Raw genomic sequence first — 24556 nt, 5'->3', positions numbered from 1 at the left:
AATGTTGCTGAAAGGCTAAGTGAGAGTTTCTTTGAACAACTCTACAACATAATCTGTATCACTCCCATGTCATTTTCTGGGATAATGCAACCAATCCTAGTCCAGGCACCCTTCCAGAGGCGGTGGTGGGGGGTGGTGTTAAGGTGGGGAGGAGGGGAGGCCTGATGACCAGCAGTGCTTTGTCCTTCATTCTGAGAGTACATATTATTTCATCTGAGACTGAAGAGTCTGGCATTTCTCAGTTACTTAATGTACTGGCACACAACTAGCTTTGCTCGAAGTGGTAACTGGCACAGCAGTGTAAGCATTTTAGAGGCCGACTGCAAGTGTCGTGCAGAATCCCTGAAGTGAGGATTCTCTTCAGGGGTTTTTGGGATGATCACCAAGTTCCTCCTTGGCTTAGAGTCTGGGCTCTGCAGCCAGGCTGCTAGCATTTGAGTCCTGACTCTTCTACCTGCAGCCGCATGACTTGGGCAAGGCCCTTATTAGTATCTCTATATCTTAGTTCCTCTTCTGTAAAATAGGGATCAAAGTGGCACTACCTGCTGAGCCTTAAATGAATTAATGTCTGTATGGCACTTAGAACAGTGTCTGGCATTTGATAAGTACTCAGTAAATGTTAGTTTTCATGATCATCATATCATTCTCATCAGGCTGGAAACACTTTTTCAAAAACCAATTGTATGTAAACCACCTTTTACCCAAATCACCAATCGAATGTTTCGGGAAGACTATCCTAGCTTACCACTGAGTAAGGAAGGGGATACATCATTACTGCATCTACCCGCAGCAATCGCCATTGCTTTGGAACTGGCAAAATGTCCCTTTTGTATGTTATCCTTTTCAATTTACATTTTGCAAAAATAGAGCAAATCTTTGTTTGATGTAAATATTTTTTCAAAATACTAATTCTATACATTGTACAAATAGTTTTCATTAAATAAAATTGGATTTTGCTATTGCAATTCTCATGTTCTGTTAATTTCATTAAAATGTAAATTTTCCTAGATCAGCCCTGGATTAGCATTTACATTTTATTAACAGAGAAGGAAATAGTTAACATGAGGTTTAGGAAAAAGGATGCAGAATTCCTTAATGAGAGACTATTACCTACAGTTAACTAGTATTTTCTTCATGAAGAGCAGATAAACCTGGCAGGTCTTGGGTGGAACAAGGACAAACCTGGCAGGTCTCGGGTGGAACAAGGACTCACCTGACTGTGGTAGTATCCAGGCACTCCTAGTTTGCAGGCGTCCAGGTTGAGAGGTTCTTTAAGGCTGTTCATAACACAGCACTGACGAGGCCAGGGGTAGTCAGCATCGCTGTTTTCAGTCCGGAAGGCGGAGGTGTATTTCTGCCAGTCTGACGGGCCATTTACACCACAGCAATTGTCCTGTCAGCACACGAGATACAAGATTCTCTTTCATGATCCTTGACAAAACCACCAATGTAGCAACTGAGATTTCGTGGAGAAAAAAGAGATGGAAAGTGTACCCTATTTACTGTTTACTAAAAATCTGCAAATGAAAGCTGAAGGTATTTTTAAGGTATTATATTTTAGAGTTTGCAAAATACATTTATATTTACTACTTTACTAGCCATTAATGAGCTCTGTGCTGCTGCTGCTGCTGCTGCTGCTGCTAAGTCGCTTCAGTCGTGTCCGACTCTGTGCGACCCCAGAGACGGCAGCCCACCAGGCTCCCCCATAGGCAAGAACACTGGGGTGGGTTGCCATTTCCTTCTCCAATGCATGAAAGTGAAAAGTGAAAGTGAAGTCGCTCAGTCGTGTCTGACTCTTCACGACCCCATGGACTGCAGCCCACCAGGCTCCTCCATCCATGGGATTTTCCAGGCAAGAGTACTGGAGTGGGGTGCCATTGCCTTCTCTGAATAAGCTCTGTAGCTTTTGGCAAATTAAACTTTCCAAGCCTCATTTTCCTTAACTGCAAAGCTGGGACAGATGGAGTACCTAACTCCTAAGCTTGTGAAGATTAAATTAGCTAATACCTTTCATGTGTTTACACAGCCCCTGGGCCCTAGTAAACCTTTAATAAATGTTAATCATTTTTAGTATCTTGATATAATAAGGTGAGAGAGTTATAATTATTCTCATGTTACATATGAGCAAATGGAGAATCAGAAAATTAAAATTTTTGTGGTGAAGAAATTATGAGAAATTCTTCTTGTTTTACTTTTCTATTTTTAAAAAACTTTTTCTGGAGCAATTATGTATTATTTTTACAATGGGAGAAAATAAACTAGAATAAAACAACCAAAACCTAGTGGCACGTGGTTATTCCTCTACATAGGAAAGAAAGGTCACTTAATACATAGCTCATGGCCACGTGGTTACGCCTCTACATAGGAAAGAAAGGTCACTTAATACATAGCTCATGGCCATGTGGGTACGCCTCTACATAGGAAAGAAAGGTCACTTAATACATAGCTCATGGCCACGTGGGTACGCCTCTACATAGGAAAGAAAGGTCACTTAATACATAGCTCATGGCCACGTGGTTATGCCTCTACATAGGAAAGAAAGGTCACTTAATACATGGCTCATGGCACTCTGGATAGAATTGAGGATAGAGGAGAAGACACATTTCATATCACCTTCCTTCCTTTTTATAAAATCTGCAAAAATGTTTCAAGGGAAGGAATTAAAACTATGCCATCTCTCAACTTTTAGGACAAATATATTCAGCAAACTTGGTGATAAAACAACTACCTTAAAAGCATGTCCGGTTTTGGCACTGGATTATGGAAAATATCTCACCAAAGAAAGTAGTCATTCTGTAATTTGATGTGAGAATTTTGAGGGGAAATGATTAAATTTGAACCAGACTTGTTTCAGACTAGACTTTCAAAAGTTGGAAAGTGGATCTTTCAAAAGTGTGACCATTCACATTTTAATTTGAAAAGCTTAGTTCTTTGCTAATTGAGTGGGGGAAAAAAATGCTTGACCTCTAGTCAGAATAGTGATAGGAAATGAGAAAGTGACTAAGACGCTGGAGGTCCTAATGGGCTAAAAAACTACAGAACAGGAATATTAGACTAAATGAAGGAAATTTTAGAAGATAGAGTGTAAAGAGAGTTCAAAGAAGGGGTGGAGGCTATAAGAAGTTTGCTGATGATGGACTGGGAAATGGTGGAAGTTGGTTGGGAAGGGGGACAGGACTGTACAGAGTTGGGTCAGATAAGGGCATACGTAGGAGATAAGTATGTACATTCTTACAGCCACGTGGGTATGATAATGGGTATTCTGCAAGACTTGTACTTTTGATGGTATTTGAGGTAACTTTGGATATAAGGTTATGATTGCCAGTTAGAAAAAACTGGCTGATCAAGTCTAGAATAGGACTAGCCCACAGGTGTGAAAAGGCACTCAGTCAGTAAGATAGACAATAATTTCCACTTGAGTTCACTGTGGGGCGGAGGCAACATTTTCTTAATAAGTGATGTCTGAGTTCTAAGAAGCAGAGCATATGAGTAATCTACATTTCTTTTACTCCTATAAATGGAAGTGAATCAACATCACAGTTTAAAACAAAATATAGATCTAAGGGTTCACTGAGTCATATGTCCCTGCCAGTAAATGAGAGGAAACAGATGAACTTGCTTATGTCAAGTTTCTCCTTATTTTTAATTTTTCTTTACTTGGGTGCACTGGATCTTAGTTGCGGCACATGGAGTCTTTGTGGTGTCATGCGGGATCTTTTGTGGCAGGGCATGGACTCTCTAGTTGTGGCACTCGGGCTCAGTAGTTGCTGCGGGCAGGCTCAATTGTTCTGTGGCATGTAGGATCTCAGCTCCCCGACCAGGGATTGGACCTCTGTCTTCCACATTGCAAAGTGAAAGTTGCTCAGTTGTATTTGACTCTTTGCGACGCCGTGGACTAGTCCATGGAATTCTCCAGACCAGAATACTGGAGTGGGTTGCCATGCCCTCCTCCAGGGGATCTTCCCAACCCAGGGATCAAAGCCAGGTCTCCCTCATTGCAGGCAGATTCTTTACCGTCTGAGCCACCAGGGAAGCCCGCACATTGCAAGGTGGAATCTTAACCACTGGAATGCCAGGGAAATCTCTCAAGTCTTTTTTGAAGGAGGCCCCTTTAGAGGCTGTGGTCCCCATACTTTGACTTCACTCCTAACCACCCATACACCTTGGATATTGGTTTAGGTACAAAATGGGATCTCCCGAGCAGGTATTACCTGGAGCATAAGTCTGTCCCAGGTCTTGGTGACTCCATTGTTTTTCCATTGGTCATCATTGTTTGAAGGACTGTTGTTTTGGTATCTCTCCAGCATCTGCTTCAGGAAGAGGTTGGGTGTGAACTATGGTGGGAGGAGGCAACACAAGAGGAAGAGTTAGCATATTAATCCTCAAGGAGGCAAAGTGATGTTTAGCCTGTGGCTGGGGGCACTGAACATTATCTCCTAAATAAAACTGAGCTCAGAGGCTGGGGTGGGGGTTGGGATTGGGTGTGAGGTTGTTCCAGGTGGCTGAAGTGCCTGTGTGGGGAGAAGACTCCCATCTCCAAACACATCCCAATGAAACCCAGGTGGACAGGCATTGGAGGGTGACCTAAGCCAGGGAACGGAGAAAGGAAAGAAAGCAGGATGCTGACTTAGGAAGATGTCTTAGATACAGTGGATTACTGATCATCCTGGTGGAAGGCCCGTGGCTGTGGCAGGGTGGTGAAGGGCATGGCAGTGGAAGCTTGGGCCTTGGACATGGCCTGGACTCAGGATTCCTCTCTTTCATTTACCAGCTGCGTAACCTTGGACAATTTATGTTTTTAGTCTCATTTTATCTATAAAATGACAATAGTGTTAATATGTATTTCAGAAGGTTATCGTGAGGAGAAGAATTATATATTTATTATGAATGTGCATATTACGATGCCTGGTTCAGGGTAAGGGCTTAACGCATGTCAGTTATTGTATTGTTATCATGGTAATGATGATTCATACAGTCGTTTCTGGTCCACTTTGGGAGGCTGTACTCACAAAGTCTCGTTGTGTTGCTGCTGTGATACAAGATGCTACTTCAAAAGCATATACAATAAACATCAGGATGAAATACTGGAAAGGAAACAAATGGAATTAAAAAATTATGTCTACTTCCAAAGAATTTTTTTAAAACAAATTATTTTTTTCTGTAGCACATTTGCCTAAATATAATTATGCAATAATTTACACAATTATTCAACAAACCCTCACTGATCAGTTATTGGAGCCAGACTTGGTGCTAGGTTCTAATCAGCTCAAGTCCCTTCTTTCCCCAGAGAATAGAAGACTGTTAAATACACAGCTTTCTCAGTTCAGCACCTTGCATTTCCATTTAAACTGGGGAAAAACATACAAGATAATGAACTGGTGTTTCTGTGTTTTCATTCAATGGCTGGCAAGAGAGTCTTAGTGTATCGGACACTAGGTAGAGCCGTCTAACTTCCCTCTTTTGGGGGAACATCTTTATGGTTTACTGAAGATTTAGGATTACCGGGGACACAAAAGCTGAAAAGGGCCATGTTTAATATCTGTCCTGCCTCCTGACAATGTCCAGTCTTATCAGAGAGGAACAGGCTCTACCTAGTGCCTGATACACCTACTGATGTATCTTCTCTGATAGCACTTCTCTCACCCCCCACCCTAGTTGCATCAGGTCAGTTGAGTAAAACAGCATTGTGTGTTTTGGTGTGTGTGTGTGTGTGTGTGTGTGTGTGTGTGTGTGTGGTGGGGTGTGTGTATGCTCACGATGCCTCCACAGCACACTGCCCCTGTTTGTGGCTGGAGAATAACTGAAGGACAAATGACTTCTGAATATGGGCCGGGGACTTTGCTGTCCTCAGCCTTGCACAGTGCTTACTGTCCTCGGGTTCTTCTGGGGAGGGGCGCAGAGGAAACCGTTCTTCCTACCTGGGCAGGGGCGATTGGTTCTCAGAGCTGGACCTCTGCCGCCCTAACCATTCTGCCCAGGAAAAAGCTTTGGCTACTTTTCACTCCCATTTAACAGCAGGAGCCCCTTCAGAGGCGTCAGGACAGTATCCCCTGCTGTAATAGCTGTTGCCTTGCTATTTGTCGAGAGCTTTGCTTGCTCCCCTTAAAAAGGCTCAGAACCCCCTTAGAGATGCTCCAGAAAGGAGACACAGGGTGCAGGTGTTTCCCCTCAGTCGCATGGAGGGTGCATGGCTCGGTCTCCTTGCCAGGCTTGGCCAAGGGTGCTCCCAGCTGTGCCGTGCGCACACGACTGGCTCAGAGTGAGACCAGGACGTGGCTGAAGCTCACCTCTAAGAACACCTTTCCCTGAATTCCTTTCCCCACCCTGAAAATGTGGGTGCTTTTGCCCTGGGACTAACTCACACTAAGGACCCAGAAAATGTAAATATTCTACATTCCCTGGGTACCAGCATGATGTTAGTCCACAGGAAAAGCAAACCAACAGGCACCTTAGCTTGCTGGACTTGTTCCATGAAGATGGAACTCAGGTCCTGCAGCCTTTGGCTAGGAGAGATATTTCTGGGTAGGAAGTGGGGCCCCATCTTGAGGTGAGAAACTGCTGTCCTGAACATGGGTAGAGGGAGTGGAAGTTTAGACCTAGTACCGAGGGTTCTTAGCCTGGCTGGCTGAAAATCTGCTTCCACCTGCAAAGTCAGGGCACAGCCTGCTGTCTGCAGTTTGGGGCAGAAACCTCCCTATGGATGCCCAGAATTAGAGCCTTCATAGGCAGGTGGGAGGAGAAGGCAATGGTAACCCACTCTAGTGTTCTTGCCTGGAGAATCCCAGGGATGGCGGAGCCTGGTGGGCTGCCATCTTTGGGGTCGCACAGAGTTGGACACAACTGAAGCGACTTAGCAGCAGCAGCAGCAGCAGCAGCAGGCAGGTGGGAACTGAAACTCATCTCTACCTGGAGCCCAGCAAGGGGTTCCAGGGTCCCTAAAAAGCAGAGTGAATGCATGAGATGGGAAGTGTAGGCCATTCCACAAAATCATCAGCCTTGAGCTCAAAAATGTCTAAGGAGGCTCATGTTTTCTCTTAAAACTTTATGCATATTTTGTGATTTATATCCTAATATATTAACACTTGATTACTATTATAATAAGATTTTAAACTACTTTTTCTCAGGAGAAAAAAATCTGATCATTGAGTTCTCACTTTGTCTCTCCTTTGGCCCGTTGTAGCTCCTGGCTGTATTTGCTGGGCACATGCAGACACCAGTCAGAGAAGCCAAGATCTAGAATGTACTTAGTAGGTGACCCCCCAGGTGTCTCCCCTTCAGCCTCTCTGTACTGGACTTTTCTGGACTTGTGATACAGGAGAGCATCCTTGCCCCCACATGCAGGGAGGGTCTTCCCCTCTATTCTCCCCTCACCTGGCACCTGCTTCTACCTACCCCGCTGAAAACCAAAGCATTGTGCTCAGGGAAGAAGAAACAGTACATCAAAATTGGTCCAGGAAAGAAATGTACAGAGTTTTCAGGTCTTACCACCAGAAGAATTTTCCTGTTGGACTTCATGATGCCTACGATGCCCAGGACAGAGAGGCAGAAGAGGCAGATGCCAACAAACATGCCAATCCAGGCTGCTGCATAGATATCGTCATTGTTGGTGGCTTCAAGCAGTGGGTAGAGGCTGTTTTGGTCTGATACAAAGAAGATGCACTCTGCCATCAGGGCGATGCCACACATCTGCGAGCAGAGGGGGTTCAGTCAGGCTGATGGCCAGGAGAGCAGCGTTGGGAAAGGGATGGAGGAGTGGGCAGTGCTGGGAGGGACTAACTCTGCCCCCTGCATAGGCTTTAAGCAGCTGACTTAAACTCCTCACTGCCAGGCAACCAAACAGCTCCTTCCATCCTGTGAATTGGTTTCGTGCCTCCTTCCACATTTCTCTCTACTTTAGCCTTTGGGAGGAGACACAGGCAATTTCAGACCATCCATAAAACTCTTGGGGGCATGGACCACTCGAACAATGACTTCTTGTAGGAAGATCATCTTTCACTTACATTCCTGCTGCCCACCACCCTAATTCTTGGACTGTAATAAATACTTAAACTGGTCCAGGTCATGTTTATCAGTGCCAGAGAACCAGGCAATGTTGGAGGACGAAGGAACCTTGGTGGTTATCTTTCTTGCTCCCTGGATTTTATAGATGAAGGATCTTGGCCCAGAAAGACAATGACTTGTCCAGAGTCATGCAGTCAGGCAGGGTTGGGCCCAGAGCCAGCGATCCTGACTCCTAAGAGCTCTCACCTCACTGTGCCCATGCAGCCTGGCTATTGAGCTATTCTCACATCCCAGTCCTGGCCTTTATGTGACCAGAACAGGAAGATGCAGACTCCTGCCCCCAATAGCGGAGTCCACGGAAATCAAACCCAAAAGGGAAAGGAAAGACACAGCATCGTGTGTGTGTTGAGGATACTTGGACACTAACCATGGTAGGCATGGCTCCTTTTAGATTCTGGTGTTTAAAGCTTGGAGGAAAATCTATCTCTTTTTCCACATGGTCTTTAGATATATTACATAGTTGGGTGCGTGCTAAGTTGCTTCAGTCATGTCTGACTCATTGCAACCCTGTGGACTATAGCCCACCAGGCTCCTCTGTCCATGGGATTCTCCAGGTAAAAATACTGGAGTGGGGTGCCATGCCATTCTCCAAGGAATCTTCCCGACTCCAGGGATTGAACCCAAGTCTCCTGCGTCTCCTGCATTGCAGGCAGATTCTTCACTACTGAGCCACCAGGAAGCCTTATTACATAGTTACATAGGATTATTCATATTGTTAAATTCTAGCTAGTATGTTTTACTAATACATTTCTTAAAAGGGAGAAAAGATGAAGAGAATCAGTCACTATCTCATTATTTTCCTTTAAAGTCTTACTTTTGTTGGATCTAAAATCATGATTACAGAAAGAGCAGAACTTCCTGGAAAATACTCATTACTTACACCGATAATCACATTTCCAAAAATCAGCAGGCCCTGGAAGCAACGAACAGTGGAGTCGTCTTTGGCCATCTTCAGGATTTCCCCCAAGCTGTGGACACAGTTGAGAACATTACAACTGGATAGGAGCAGGGAATGAAGACGGCTGGATAGGAGCAGGGAATGAAGACGGCTGCAAGCTCCACAGCAGGGCTCACTCACACCACGTGCCTCCTTGTGTTCTGAAGCACCCACACTAAGCCAGGCGGCATTTAGCAATGGAGGATGTTTCGTTACTATGTTCAGTAATCACTGTAATTTCATAAAGAAGAAAAAAAAGGTAAAGCCGATCTGAGTCTGATTATCAACTTTTAGGAGTTCTTTAAGATGTGCAACATACAGACTGCATTCTTCTGAGTGATGATCTGAGGCCCAAAGTCACCCAGGACAGACCTGAGGTGGTGATGAAGCACCCTGAGGTCGCCGGTATGGTTCTTCTTGCCCTTGGTCATGGCAAGCTGAAGCCCAAAGGAAAAACATGTGGGTGGAGTGGGCAATTGGTTCCCATTTAGACTCTGGGCAGCTGTTAAAAACCATTATTTTCAGGAGGTCTTATTATCTTCAAATATAGCTGGGAAATTAAAAATACTCTGTCACATTGAGCGGGGGGTAGTGGGAGAAAGAGGGGCTAACCGTTCCTTCTATGTGCTACTCTGCTAGGGACTTGACATACACATATGTGATTTTCATAACCCAATTAGGTAGAAAAAGAAAAAGGATGAGGAGGCTCCATTTTGCAGAAGAAGAAACTCAAGCTTAAATTGGTAAATTAAGTTCCCTGGGGTCTCACAGCCAGTAAATGGAAGAGCTGGGCTGGAGGCTTGGTCTACATGACTCCAGAGCCCAAGTGCTTCTTCTTAGCTCATGTTGCTCCCAGAAAGTATTTACGAGGTTTAATGCTGTGTCCAGTGCTTTATGGGTCTCTCCCTCGGTAAGGATTCTCTGGAAGGAATGCGGGGTAAGTGTTTGGGTGCTTTATTTTGGCTTTTACACTGGAATTATAGCTATCCACATCTCTCAGTGTTTTGTTTATTAAATTAATTAACTACCCACTTCATGCACTCAGGCTCTAAATCAAAATGTATTATATGACACAACTTGCATTTTGAGGTATACAAAGATACATAAGGGAGATTGATGCATTCTAGACTTTCAGGCTTTAGTAGGGAAGCTGTGTTCCCAAATCATTATAACGCATGTAATAAGATCTTAATAACTTCAGAGTTTTGAGGAGGGAAGAGATAATGCTCGCAGGGTCTGTGTGGTTTCCGTGCATCAAATAGATGTGGGTGGGTGTGGGAGGAAAGTGGGAGTGACCTTCCAGGTAAAAGGAAAGGAAAGATCGGGGAGTAGAGCCTTAGAAGAGTGAAGAGCCCAGGAGATAACAAATGAGCCAGTTTGGCTGAAGTCCTGGTGTGTGTCGGGAATCCCTGGGAAGCAAGCCTTCTATTTGACTCAGACCTTGCTAAATTGTAACTTCTTTGTTACACTCTAATGTAAGTATCTACAACCTTCCAAGTACATCTCTAAGTATTTCCCCCTACCTGTTCACTTGGCTAGTGGTAGAAACTGAAGGAGTTGAAATTTATGAGTGTTTTTTGGCCCAGAATGGGGCGCACGGTGGACATCGCCAGTGTCATCAGTGTTTGCTGAGTGAATGGAAGAAACGGGGCCGTTGTTACAAGATTGCTATGCGGAGCTTCTGATTACAAATGGCATTCATTTCTTTCCGGTTGGAAATGTCATTTCAGGCTTAGAAATGTCCTTTCTTCCCTGAGACGGTTGCCCTGAGACAGAGTGGAGCCAGAGTCTGGAGTTAATGCACAACCTCCACAGACGGGAGCCTCACTCACGTAGCCGGCTCAGCATGTTATAAAGTCCCTCCCTGGAATGTGCAGATACTGCTCCTGACCAGTTGGGTTACCATCTAAACTAGACACAGATAAATAGACCGTGAAAGGTAGAAGTTCAGGCAACACAGGTACATATAGAGAGTAAAGGGTAAATGTCCAGAGAGGCCGGAAGCAGCCTGGTGAGCACCCAGCACCCATCTGCAGGGGCAACTTAGTTGTGGGCATTAGTTGGGCTTAAAGAACGGAAAGAAGGCAGTTTGTTCCTTTAAGGAATTTAAAGTGTGATGATAGCAATGTGGATTCAAAGCAAAAATGACTATACCCCCATAGAATAAAGGAGGAAAGTAGAGCTATGGGGAAAAGGGAAAAGGCAGGTAGGTCTTCAAAGAAAGAGGGGGAGCTGATGGGACCCTGAACAAAGGACCTGGCGCCAGTGGCCTAAATATATCCCACAAGATCCCCAAGACAGTTCTGCCACACAGAAGTTTAAAGAAGGGGAAGAGACCCAGGAATACTTTGTGGGAAAATTGCAAGTCAAAATTAGGGTGGGAAAATGTGGACCAGAGTGGGAGAAAGGCAGGAAGGAGGCAGGTGGGAGCTTGGTTTGAGGAAAAGGAGAGTGAAATGAAGAAATCGAGACAAGCGTGAGGTAGGAGATGTCAGGAGGCAGCCGGCCGGCGACTGATTGAGGAGGGCAGGACAGTGTGGATGGGCAGGAAATGCCCTCAGCTTGCTGCCGCTAGATGTTTCTCCTTTTCCACTACGAGTTCACTTCTCCTTCAGCAGTGCTTAATCACTTAGATAATGGCACAAAAGAACAAAGTGATGGTGAAAGCGTCATGTTGCAATCACTTAATGATAGCCTCAGCACATGCTGGCACTCTGTGTTCATCCTCTCAGCAGACCTGAGAGATGGGGATTTTCACCAAAATCTGTGTTTGTTTCTTGTTGCTGTAGTAACAAATTATCAAAGACTTAGTGACCTCAAAGAACAGCCCGGTTTCATCTTACAGTTCTGGGGGTCAGAAGCATGACATGAGTCCCAGTGGGCTAAAATCTAGGTATCAGCTGAGCTGATTCTCCCCTGGAGGATCTAGGGGAGAAGCTGTTTTCTTGCCATTTAGCAGATGCAAAAAAAGAGGCCGAAAGAGATTAATTGCTTTGCCCAAAGCCATGTTGCTAGAAAATGCAAAAGCTGAGACTCAAACCCAGATCTGCCAAGATCCAGATCATTCACTTACCAGGGCAGATTGTAAAGATCTGCCATGTGGCTGACACTTTGAGAAGGAAAAGAAACACCTGGGTTGTTGTCTTGCCTATCTGGGAGTGGAGAGGGTAGATGCTACATTTTCCTGCTCAGATGATCCTGTCTTTGCAAAGGTCAGAATCACTAGGTCTCTTTTCACTCTCCTCTCTAAGTTCTTGCCTCCTTAACCCCTCAACACTGCACTAATTTTTGCACATTTTCCCTAAACCCAAGGCTGCACCCATAAGTTGTTCTAGAAAACCTGTCTAGATGCATCCCAGACCTGGAGCTCTCCCACCCACCCTTTGGTACCAAAATTTTTAGAAGTAAGAGGTGCAAACATGCAGGTTAATGAGAGTCAGCATTTCATAGACTCTCCATGGCTGCCTGTAGTTAGACTAGGTTGGCGTCTAGAAGACCTAAAATATTTATTACATCCTCCAAACAGCCACAAATGTCAAGAGGTGTGGCAGTTAGGGGGCCAAGTGCAGGTTTCTAGCAGCTCACAGTGTGATCTACTGGCTGTGGTCTAACGGTAAGCAGCCCAGACTTGATGGTAGAAAGCCAAGGTTCAAACTCAGTCTTGCCCAGTCCTTACTGTGTAACCCTGGGCAATGCGACTCAGTGTCTATTCAATCCTCATATATAAAATGAGTAGAATACAAGTTGTCTGGTGGGATTGTTGTGATTACTGAGATAAAAGATGGGGAAGTGATCGGTAAACACCAAGATTGTTTACTAACATAAGAAATTATGCATAATAATTGGGCTGTGTCTTAGCTTTATGTACCAGTGACTCCTGGACCCTAGGAAGGAGGTTTCAGTGGTTACTGATGCTACAACCAAAGGCTTCTAGGTTGCGGTGAAGCAGCCTCTTTCACCTTCCCCTACTCCCTCAAGAGCTGCTCTGCTGGAGGGTCCTGAAAGACTTACCCATCTCCCATCTGAGCTCCTTTTTATTTTCCATGGAAGGATTCATGGTCGGGGGAGGGGAGCTCACTGGGAGAGGGAAAATGCTTCCCGGATGTGCTTGGGGTATGGCCAGTCAGGTACCAAACTGCACGTCCATATGGGAGGGGCCCTCTGTGCATTCCACCGGCATTCCTCAACGGTTAACACCCACCACGGGGCAGGCCCCTTCCCTCTGGCACTGGGGTGCTCTGGAGCCTCTGGTCCAGACTGCGAGGTGATGCAGAGATGACCCTCAAGATTCCTCCTCTATTCTGGGGCCGCTTCCTCTCTGACACAGAAGGGACTCAGGGAGTACTCTGTTCTGCCCTTGTGCGTTCTTTCCTCCCAGTGTCAGCCTGTGAAGGGCTTCCTGCACTTTACTGCAAGAGTCTCCAAAGCAAGAGAAGGCCCTTGGAAGCCTGTTTTATTTGCCTTATTAGGTCCTATGTGGCACAGTGCCTTACACGTGGTAGGCACTTAATAAATTATTTTACTCAGTAAAAGAGTATATGAAGTACATTTTTAAAATGTGTATTTGAATGAGAAGAATAAATGAGTGAGTTATTGGCCTAGATCTTTACTGCAGAAGAGTTTATAGTGAAGGAGAAAAACATGGGCTTTGGTCTGATCTAGGTTTGAATCTTGCTCTACCACTTAGTGGTTTTGTGGCCTTTGGTAATTACTTAATCTTTTTGAGCTTTCTCTAAAAGGGTAACACAAGACTTAACTAAAAGGGTTACTATGAAAATTACGTGGGTGTATGGGTGAAGTTCTAACACAGTATCAGTTACCCAACCAATATTTATTTTCTTTACCTTTGCCTCAGTTTCTTGAAGCAGACAGACCAGAACAAATAGTGAATGATTAAAGCACCTAAAACTAGTGATTTAATTTTGTTTTAAAACAGAAGCACATTGGGAATCTAAATTGGTACAGCAACTGTGGAAAGGTTTCTCAAAAAACTAAACTAAGCCATATGACTCAGCAATTTCACTTTGGTGCCTATTCTGAAAAAAAGAAAAAGCCCCACTATTCAAAAAGGTAAATGTACCTCTATGTTCACAGCAGCATTATTTACAGTTGCTAAGATATGGAAGCAACCTTAGTGTCCATCAACAGATGAATGGATAAAGAAGATGTAATCTATAAAGAATAGAATTTTGCCATTTGCAATGACACAGGTAGACTTGGAGGTTACTATGCTAAGTGAAAGAGAAAGACAAATATGATATCATGTATATGTGAAATCTAAAAAAATACAACAGACTAGTGAATATAACAAAAAAGCAAACTCACAGACATATAGAAAACAAATTAGTAGTCACCAGTGGGGAGGAGGAGGGGCCTAGGAGGTACGAAGTATTAGGTATAAAATAAGCTATAAGGATATATTGTACATCATGGGGATACAGCCAATATTTTATTATACCTCTAAGTGGAGTATAATCTTTAAAAATTGTGAATCACTATTATTATACACATGTAACTTATATAATGTACATCAAGTATATTTCAATTAAAAACAAATAGCCACACTTTCAAAGGAAATATGAAAATATGACTTCAGTATGAAACTCTCATATACAAACTCAGATCAAAATCTGGCTGAAGCAAAAGTTGAGAGTCTGAGCTTCCCAGAGCTTCCCATCTTCAGCTCTAAACTTCCTAACCACAAGGCTAGCCCCAAATTGGTTGGAAACGGCTATTTCTAGAACTAACAGAAAAGAAACATGTAGGCAGATCACTACTCAAAATGCAGTTACCGAAGAAGTTAGAAGGTGCTGAAGAGTGACACTGGAAAACCCTGGTTTAATGTGTAGGCTGATATTATACAATCTCTCTAGGGGAAGCTAAACTCCTAGGAAAGCCTCCTAGAAAATGGTGGCAAGTGAGTTTACTTCCCTAGTAGACTAGCTGGAGAAACCTCTTGGAAGGGTTGTGTTAGTGGATCACTTAGAACAAAGGCAATGTGATTTCTATGAAAGAAAAGGATCAGACCTTGTTAATCTTTTGAAGTTCTTGGAAGGCTTGTAAATGTCTGTGCACAAGGGTAAACTAATAAACTTACTTAGATTGCACAAAGAAAAACTCTGACAAAGTGCCCTGCTGATGGTTATTTAAAAAAAATAAAAAAGACATTAAGAATTTGTTGACCTTTCCACAGAGGTCAGGCATGGAGAGAGACAAAAAGAGAGGGACAAATGGGCCCTTCTCTACATAAGGAATATAAACTGTGATGGTCTCTGTAGCCTGGAGTAGTTGTGCCTTAAAAAGTTAATAAACTTCTTGAGTTTTGTCTCTGCCTGTCTGATAAGGAAGTACCACAATGAATACCCTTCCATGATTAATTTTATGTGTTAAGTTGATTAGGATAGGGCTTACCTGGTGGCTCAGATGATAAAGAATCTGCCTGCAATGTGGGAGACCCGGGTTTGATCACTGGGTCAGAAAGATGCCCCAGAGAAGGAAATGGCAACACGCTCCAGTATTTTTGCCTGGAGAATCCCATGGTCAGAGGAGTCTGGCAAGTTACATTCCATGGGGTCATAAAGAGTTGGACACAACTGAGGGACTAACACTTTTTTCACTTTGATTAGGATATGGGGCCTAGTTGTTTGGTCAAATATAATACCAGTCTAGGTATCGCTGTGATGACATTTTTTAGATGTAATTAATGGTTAAATAAGTTGCCTTTGCATAAAGCAGATTACCTCCCATAACGTGGATGGGCCTCATCCAATCAGTTGAAGGGCTTAAAAACAAAGACTGAGGTTTCCCAAAGAAGAAGCAATTCTGCCTCAAGATTGCAGCATAGAAACCCTATACAAGTTCTCAGTCTGCAGATTTCAGACCCAAGACTGCAACACCAGCTTACCTGAATTTTCAGTCTGCTAGTCTGCTCTGCAGATTTCAAACTTGTCAGCCCCCCACCCCCATCCCAGCCACATAAGCCAATTCCTTAAAATAAATCTTTTCCCCTATATATATATCCTATTGGCTCTTATTTCTGTGGAGAACTCTGCAAGATGCACGCCCCTGATTTAAACTGATTTATAGTTTTGGTAGAAACAAATACAATCATTTTCTGGTATTTTCTGAGAACATTTCACCCTTTCTTTCCTGTTTCCACTTCCAAATCTTGACTTCTGGCTCAGATGGATCCACCCATTTCTGTTTCCTTTCCACACACTGCCTTCAGAGGGAAGTTTCTAGAGCAGAGGTTCTTAAACCATCCTACAGAACACAGATGTTCCACCTACTGGGGGGACATTTCTTTGATGCTGAAATTGAATAATTGCAGTCATTTCCTAAGCTGAAGATAAATGAACGATCAGAATTGGTCATTTTAAGCATTTTCCTCCCACAAAGTTTTCCTTAAATCTTGGGTGCCTGCTACCAACTGCCTACCTGAAATCTAGTTTATAGTATGAACTTAGGCCAACATGATTTACTGAGTTATTTTAAATCTAATACATCAACATGTGGTGTTCCACAAAGATGAACATGCCTTCTAAGCTCCAGACAGAGGGCTGGCTGTCCGTTCAGGTGAGTTCCACTTCTCTGAACCTAGCCCCCAGGTTCCCCCCAACACATCCCCGCACTGTGCCCACCCTTGGCTCCCCTCCAGGAGTTGTCTGGCTGGGCCTCTGTGCTCTCCGGGGTTGGGGTGTGGCTTGCCCCAGAATTTTGGCACAGTATAAGAGGGATGCGGAGAAGGCAATGGCACCCCACTCCAGTACTCTTGCCTGGAAAATCCCATGGACGGAGGAGACTGGTAGGCTGTAGTCCATGAGGTCGCGAAGAGTCGGACACGACTGAGCAACTTCACTTTCACTTTTCACTTTCATGCATTGGAGAAGGCAATGGCAACCCACTCCAGTGTTCTTGCCTGGAGAATCCCAGGGACAGGGGAGCCTGGTGGGCTGCTGTCTATGGGGTCGCACAGAGTTGGACACAACTGAAGTGACTTAGCAGCAGCAGCAGCATAAGAGGGATGAGGAAGTAATAGGGCTTTTTATCAGTAAAACGTTGACACCTACGTTTTCAGCTGTTTGGACCCAGAAAACTAATAATGACCCTGGTCTTGGGGCTTCCTCCATCAGGAGACAGGAGACAGTGCTCCCAGTGCAAACGTCTCTCCAGGTTAAGACTTTTACTCTTGTTCTTTTTAAATGCTACAATGTTACAATAGCTCTACTTGAGCCAGACACCTCCTCTCCACAGTTCAGTGGGCCTTCCTCCTGTACCAGCAGCCTGGTCCCAGGTGTGACCTGACATAAGCTGTCACTGTGATCCTGCTCCCATAGTCCCAGAACTGGAGATGTGATGAGGCAAAATTGGTCAAACAGGTGCCGGGGGGCTGGCTTAGGGAAAACACACCTGGGATCCCGGGTGGGAAAGGTTGCGGTAAAGGATGTTGCTGGGACATCTGGGAAACCTTGGGTCTAGACTGTCCACAGAGGGTGGTAGGGGAGGGGGACATCAATGTCAAAGCTCAAAGCCCCCTGGTTTGATGGCCTGCAGCCATCTCAGACAATGTCCTTGTCATGACAGATGCCTGCTACGGTCTTCAGGGCCACAGGATCAAGACATCTCAAAGGTTGAGCAAAGAAACAATAACAACAATACACAGACACTGAGCATGGCAACCCACTCCAGCATTCTGGGCTGGAGAATCCCCATGGACAGAGGAGCCTGGCGGGCTACAGTCCATGGGGTTGCAAAGAGTTGGGCACGACTGAGGGACTAAGCACAGCACAAGTGCCAGTCACTTAGTCTTGAGATGCACTGTCCTAAAACCAACTCTGGTTTTCTATCACTCCCTTGCTTAAACACCTGCAAAGGCTCCCTGCATCCTCAGTTCAAGGTAGGGGTGGGGGTGGGGGTGGGAGCAGGATGGGGAGGGGTGGAGTCCCCACCCCAGCACAAGCTCAGCCGCAGGCTGCTTCTTGCTTCCTAATTCCAGATGGCTTTACTTGTCCACTCATCCTCTCCTGCTCACCAATCTCTGCAAATCCAAATTTCTCCTCTCCTACTCTGCTGCACTTGAATTTGAGACCTTTTTGGCTTTTCAGCTCTTAGAGACAGATTAATAACTTCCCTTTGCCTGTGTCTGTAGCTTTTGTCCAGTCCCAATCATTTTATTCTCCTTCTGGCCCAGGGAAGAGAGGCTGGTCAACCAAAGAGATAAAGCACAAACTCCTCAGTTTGTATTCAGTCGTACCAACCATGTTCTGGATGGCCTCATGCTCACTTTCCTCTGCTCCTCTGTGCGGTGTCTCATTTTTGCTTCTTGAACTCTTTATCATCTTCTGAAGCTCAGCTGAAAATCCTTTCCTTTCCTCAAGCACCCATGCCCAGAATTATCCTTCCTTCCCTACTTCCCTTTCTCTGCCCAAACAGTTCTCAAGGGCAGCCCGCACTGGGTCCTGTTTGGTGCACTTGTGTGCATGTGTGTGTGTGGGGGGGCTTTTCTTCCCTACTAGCCTCTGCCATGACAACCTAAGCTGACACCTTGTTCCTGTTTTTCTTTCTTTTTTGTTACTTCTTTTCTTTACCCACCTTTGTTAATAAGTTAATTCTGAACCCCAAAAGGAATAGATTGCTGTACATTTAAAAAAGTCATTTGATGAATAATTGCATTAAAGAAACAAAATCAGAAACTTTCAAATTACTTGGTCAGTGACACACTTTAAAGTCAATGACTACACTCTTAGTAGTTTTGTCTTACAGAGAAGGTAAGTGATTGCGGAGAAATTAAGGTGTCACTTATCCCAGGCTCATTATTGGCTACGTGCCCTTTGATAGTATGATCCAGTATCAGCTCTGGCTGCAAACCGAGAGGCTTTATAGTCAGTCCCGTCATGGTGCAGACGAGGAAACTAAAGCTGGTAAGGGAAAGCGACTTGTTCAAGATCACTGATGTGTCATTTTCAGAGCCAAGATCTGAGTCAGATCTCCTGACTCTTAAACCAGGACTTTGTATTAAATTTGTCACTGATCTTTCTTCTTTCTAAGGTAGGGAGATACTACCTCCCTTTATATTTCCTTAAAACGAAGAGAAACTCCTAACGCCCTGCCAGAAGGTGAGTCACATAAGCAAAGCTGACAAGGTGAGAACTTTCTACGCTTGCTCTCCAAAGTCTTTCTCACTCTTCATCTTAATTTCCAAATTTCCACAAATTGAGAATCACTCCTTTGCTCCTGGTTAGAATGCAAATATATATAAAAGAGGCACAGTGAGCCTCACAAGCCGTCAATATCAATGTCTCATTGTGAATGGTTTGAGTAGAAATCGGTCTCCAAATTTCCAAAGGAAGAGAGAAGATACCATGGGAGGGAAAAGGACCCAAGGAGCAGGAAGAGCCGAACAAATGAACTTCCTCCCTCATGATCTAGGGGCTTGGGGCTGTGGGTAGAGACTGACTGCTGATACTGTGCCTGTGTCTGCCCCTCTCCACTTCACTCTTAGCTCCCAGTATGGGTGAGCTTTTTCAGATAGGGGGTTTCCTGAAACTTTCCTGAGTTATTTCAAAACAATGCTTCCCTCAAATATATTTGAACTTTTTCTTTTTCTTCCTTCCTTTTTTTTTTGTTTGTTATTTGGGAGGGCTAGGCACCCCACTCCAGTACTCTTGCCTGGAAAATCCCATGGATGGAGGAACCTGGTAGGCTGCAGTCCATGAGGTGGCTAAGAGTCAGACACGACTGAGCGACTTCACTTTCACTTTTCACTTTCATGCATTGGAGGAGGATATGGCAACCCACTCCAGTGTTCTTGCCTGGAGAATCCCAGGGACGGAGGAGCCTGGTAGGAGGCCGTCTATGGGGTCACACAGAGTCGGACACGACTGACGTAACTTAGCAGCAGCAGCAGCAGTAAAGGAAGCAGATGGGATAGAGTGAATTTTAGAAAGTGGAATTGGCAGTGGGCCCAGGATGGAGTAGCTGCTGTCCTCTTTAGAAATGACATTGCCCCTGACTGAAAGTACTCAGTTCACCTCAAAATATTTTCCACACATAGTAAAGCCCCTGTGAGCCCCACCCTGTGGAAGACTGCCCAGTGGCCTGGCACCATGATGATTTATTCCAATTGCACAACATCCTGGGAGTTCCTTTGCTCTGAGAAGTGCAGATTCTTTTAAGAGGCTGGAGTTTTCTTTATGTTTTTTTTTTTTTTCTTGTGTCTTCATTCAGTTTGTTTTCTTCTAAAAATTATTCATCTACACAGTGTTGATGTTTCCAGACACAATGAAAAATAGGTCTAAAAATCATTGCTCATTTCTAAACAAACCAATTTTCAAAGCAGGAGAAAAAGGAGAGAGACTCACCCACCAAGCATGAGATCATTTTTTCAAGTTCATTACCTCTTTTCCTCACCCAAGTTTTGTTGGACCAGAGAACACACAAACCACACCTCCCATTTTAGTTCCTGTTAGTGAAATTTGGGCTGACAAAGAAAAAAAAAAAGAGAAATAGGAGAGGACAAAATAGACAATAGGCCATTGCCTTAGCCCAGATTCTGAAACCGAGAACTAGATCAGACACTTGTACGACTCAGAGGTGAGGATAAAGATGTCTGTGGAGATTATATCAGGACAATTGCTGGTCTGCTTACATTTAGGGTATGATGAGTCCCTGGGAATGATAAGTGATGAAAGAAGGAACTTGTTCTCATGGCCATGACCCCCATTGCACAGAGCATCCCTTAGTTTTTCTTTCTTTAAAACTCTAAACCTGCTCTGACTCATGTACTAACTAGTAGAGACTTGAAGCTATTTAGATTCTAATTAAATTCAATTAAAATTCAGTCCTTGGGAGGGGGGTTCAGGATGGTGGGACACATGTACACCCATGGCAAAAACCACCACAATATTGTAAAGCAATTAGCCTCCAATTAAATAAATTAATTTTTTAAAAAGAATAAAGTTCAACCTGTTTTAAAAAAAATTCAATCCTTATGTTGCACTAGTCACATTTCAAATGCTCAATAGCCATATGTGGTTAGCAGCTGTTGTATAGAACATTTCCATCTTTGCAGAGAGTTCTATGGGACAGTGCGCTCTTGCCTCCTGGTGCTTGCTGTGCTGATCTGAGTCACTCTCCAACCTGAAGTCAAGCACTAAGCTGTAAGCAGTGGCTCAGGTGTTCTCAGCCCACTGAGGACCTCGGGTGCAGGCAATGTGAGTGGCATGCCCAACCCCAGGGCAGGAACACTATGGAGATTCTTGGGGGAGGTGAGGTTAAGGTACCTCCCCATGAACTTGGTCTCTGCACCAGTGAGGGAACAGTGACGCATCAGGGGTGTGGGTAGCCTGCATGGCCATGAGGCCCAGATTCCAGCATCAGGGTGAAGCATATTCTAGGATTGACCACTGTTTGCCCTGGGTAAGAATGTAAGCAGGAGGGGCCAAAAGAAATTCTGAGATTTCATTTGGTTTTCTTGACTAGATGGTGTCTAAGATCCCCTTTGTATTTACAAGCCTGTGAATCTTTCCAGATAGCTAAAAACTCCCAGATGAGTTGATTTTTATGCCCTTTTTTTGCAGAAAGCAAAAAAAAAAAAACAAAACAAAACAAAAAAAAAAACTAAACTAAAAACTCTGTTGTAACAGAAAGCGAAATAAGAAATACTTCTCCTCATGGAGAAAGGTTAATTGCTAGAACTAAACAATTCCTTACAAGGCTTGAAAACTGTATAACCCAAGCTATATACATAACTGAAATATGTATTTATATACAATCTAAGTGAGTTCTTTCTGTAGTACTTAGCAATTCTATTCACGCAAAACATCATCAATAAACATGCTCTTTAATTAAAAAAACATTAAAATTCATAAAAATTCAAAATGTCTTAAGTATCTTTAAAGCTATTTATAAATGGGGTTTTAAGTTCATAAATGTAAAGTAGTACTCATATCATTTGAATCTTAACCTGTATTATGTGTGGAAGTGTTGTTAGAACATAAAATACAACCTGCAAACCCTGATGGAAACACCAACTGATGCAGAGTGAAAAGAAGTTATGTAAAAATAACATTGTGTAGATGAAGCTAATTTGTTGATCTGTTTCAACATTTATTAAGCAGAATTGTTTGCAGAGAAGAAATGTGAATAAATTGCCTTACATATCCCTTATGAATGGACAGGACCAAATGATTTCTGACAAGAAGGCTGGGAAACTTTCTTTCTGCTAGGCTAATTTTTCTTTTGCTTTTCTGACTCTGCAAGGAAACTGGAAGCCCACAAAGGTGCCTGTCTATCTGAGATTTAGTCAGGAGATAGAGGTTTTCCCAGGGTTCTCAGATTTTTCTTGGTTTTTCTGTGAGGAAATGTGAGGTGGAAATCAGGATGGGTGAATAATACCCGACGGAAGAACTTTATCTCAGTTCTGAGAACTGAACCATATCAAAGGGGGTGAGAAAGCAGCTGCACAGTTTAAAGTAAAAGATATTGTGAACAGCCACAATAGCCTAACTTACAAAAAAAATGACAGACTCTATTCATCAGGAAATGAACTTCTCCCCCTCTCCCTTGCAGACAGCTCACTCCCTTCCCAGGAAAGCAACCCAGCCCCAAAGAGTGCAGGTATCTTCCCTGTGCAGTGGAATGGGTCTACTCACCTTACCCTCTCCTCCTCCTCCTGGTACTGTGTCGGCTCCCTCTGCACGCTGCTCTGGCCAGAGGTGCTTTTCTACCCCGCACCAATCCTTTGAACCTCTGGGACCAGGGAAGGGTGGTCTGTGATTGGGAGAAGGCATCTCACATGGGCTGAGCCTGATGCTGCCTAAGCCTGCCTCTCTAGGGCCGGAAGTAACAGGAAACTTTCAGCCAGTAGATTTCTGCTGCTCTGGAATGTGTAATTCTGACAGATGGAAGCACCTGGACAGGGTTCATCTCATCACACGTCTGGATTCCTCATAGGTCTGGGCTTCCTTGAACACACACTCAGGGCTTCTGTTTTGATTTTGATTTGTTTTGTTTTTATTAGTGTGATTTAATCCTTAATTCTACTCTTGAGCATTAAAAAGGCCTTTTTTGTTGTCCTGACTGTTCAGTCATGCTGGTACACATTTATGTGTCCAGGGTCATGTCTAGTTTAAATTTCTGTAACTTCCAGATGCTATGTCTATGGGGATAAGAATTGCCCAAGGAACGCCACACTGAGTTGGTCCAAAGACTGATAAGGGTCAGGAGACCTGGAAACAAAGAGGTTGAGAGATAGAGAAAGGGCTCAATCAATCATCCCATGTTATCCAATTAATTTCTCCATTCCTTCTCTCCCCTTCCTTTTTTCTTTCCTCCTTTCCTCTGGAGCCACCTGTCATACACCAGCACCAACAATGTCTGAAGAAGATGTTTATTTCAGTGGTTGCATAACACACCATGGATACATGCATCATAGTTTGTTTAGCCTGGTGTGAGTGATGGGTCATGGCACTCGTGTTAGGATTTACTCAGTGCCTTAATCGATAGATTTTCAGGGTTCTTGTGGGTCAGGACCATCCTTCTAACAGGTTAGGTTTTTCAGGAACAGACTTGGAGACTGAGTACAGGGTGCAGTATATTTATTATTGAGTAAATACCCAGGGAAGAGAGAAGGGAGAGGGAAGAAACAAGGTTGGGTGGAGAGGGAGGTCCATCTGCCATGCAGGTGGGACAGCCCCAGGAAACTCTGGAGGAAGATGGCCTGTTACAGTTGCTCTGCCTTGGTTCCCTTTATAATCAGCCCTTAGACACAGGTTGCCCTAGGAATGTGGCTTTTTGTAACAAAAGGCTGTCCCTGAAGTGGGTGGGCAGGGGAGGCACGAGCTGTGGTACTCTCAGGAGCTGGGCAGCATGTTCCCCCTCAAAGGTGCCTGCACGGGGCATCTCTGTGTCCATCACATGACTTATTTCTCCTCAGCTCTGCAGGGCCTGGTTAGGGAGAAAATTTTTCACACAGTGGAATTCTATGCATTTGTGATAGGAAAAATGAGGTCACAGAAAACCACTTCATTACATGGAAATATGTTCAGTTATTCAATATTTATTTATATAAATATGCATCAAGAACTTATGAAGTGCCAAATACTTCCTAAGTACTACAAATGAAAAAATCATGTTACAAAATAGTTTGTACAATTCAACACACTTTTTTTTAAAGTATGTATATGTATAAGTGAATTTAAAAGTTAGAAAGAAAAAGATTTTAAAAAGTTAGAAATTAAATATACCAGGATTTTATATGGATGATGTGATATGAATGACTTTTTGGTAGCTTATATATTTATAAATGATCTATGTTACAGAGAAATATGTAAATTATTAAAAATGTGTTCTTTTGGAAATCTTTGTGGTAAAGTAACAAGGATACAGACAAGGACATATGTTTCCATTCATATCTTAGGCAATGTATGTTCTATTACTAGGATTATGTGGGGAGAAAACATGAATCTTTTCAAAACAGATTCAGTTCAGTTCAGTTCAGTCACTCAGTCATGTCCAACTCTTGGTGACCCCATGGACTGCAGCACGCCAGGCTTCCCT

At 43.8% G+C, this 24556-nt stretch overlaps 1 protein-coding gene across 3 annotated transcripts in view; it reads right to left on the bottom strand.

Moving 5' to 3' along the window:
- Positions 1-22786, bottom strand: part of UPK1B (uroplakin 1B) — a 29014-nt gene extending 6228 nt beyond the window's left edge. Inside the window, exons 1-6 of one of the 3 annotated variants that reach the window (XM_055570282.1) lie at positions 22651-22786; positions 8942-9029; positions 7486-7686; positions 5010-5084; positions 4212-4334; positions 1214-1393 (exon numbers count right to left, since the gene is read on the bottom strand). In XM_055570282.1, the coding sequence (XP_055426257.1) occupies positions 1214-1393; positions 4212-4334; positions 5010-5084; positions 7486-7686; positions 8942-9010 (648 nt within the window). In that variant the 5' untranslated portion in view covers positions 9011-9029; positions 22651-22786. Of the gene's footprint in view, positions 1-1213; positions 1394-4211; positions 4335-5009; positions 5085-7485; positions 7687-8941; positions 9483-22650 lie in introns of those variants that run through there. The other 2 variants (XM_055570281.1, XM_055570283.1) reach the window with 2 other exon arrangements.
- Between the last annotated feature and the right edge of the window lie 1770 nt (positions 22787-24556).

The sequence above is a fragment of the Bubalus kerabau genome, chromosome 2 (genome assembly GCF_029407905.1).
Source record: "Bubalus kerabau isolate K-KA32 ecotype Philippines breed swamp buffalo chromosome 2, PCC_UOA_SB_1v2, whole genome shotgun sequence".
NCBI classification, from domain to species: domain Eukaryota; kingdom Metazoa; phylum Chordata; class Mammalia; order Artiodactyla; family Bovidae; genus Bubalus; species Bubalus kerabau.
Note: the sequence above shows the minus strand (reverse complement) of the source record. Positions and strands in the feature narration are given on the sequence as shown.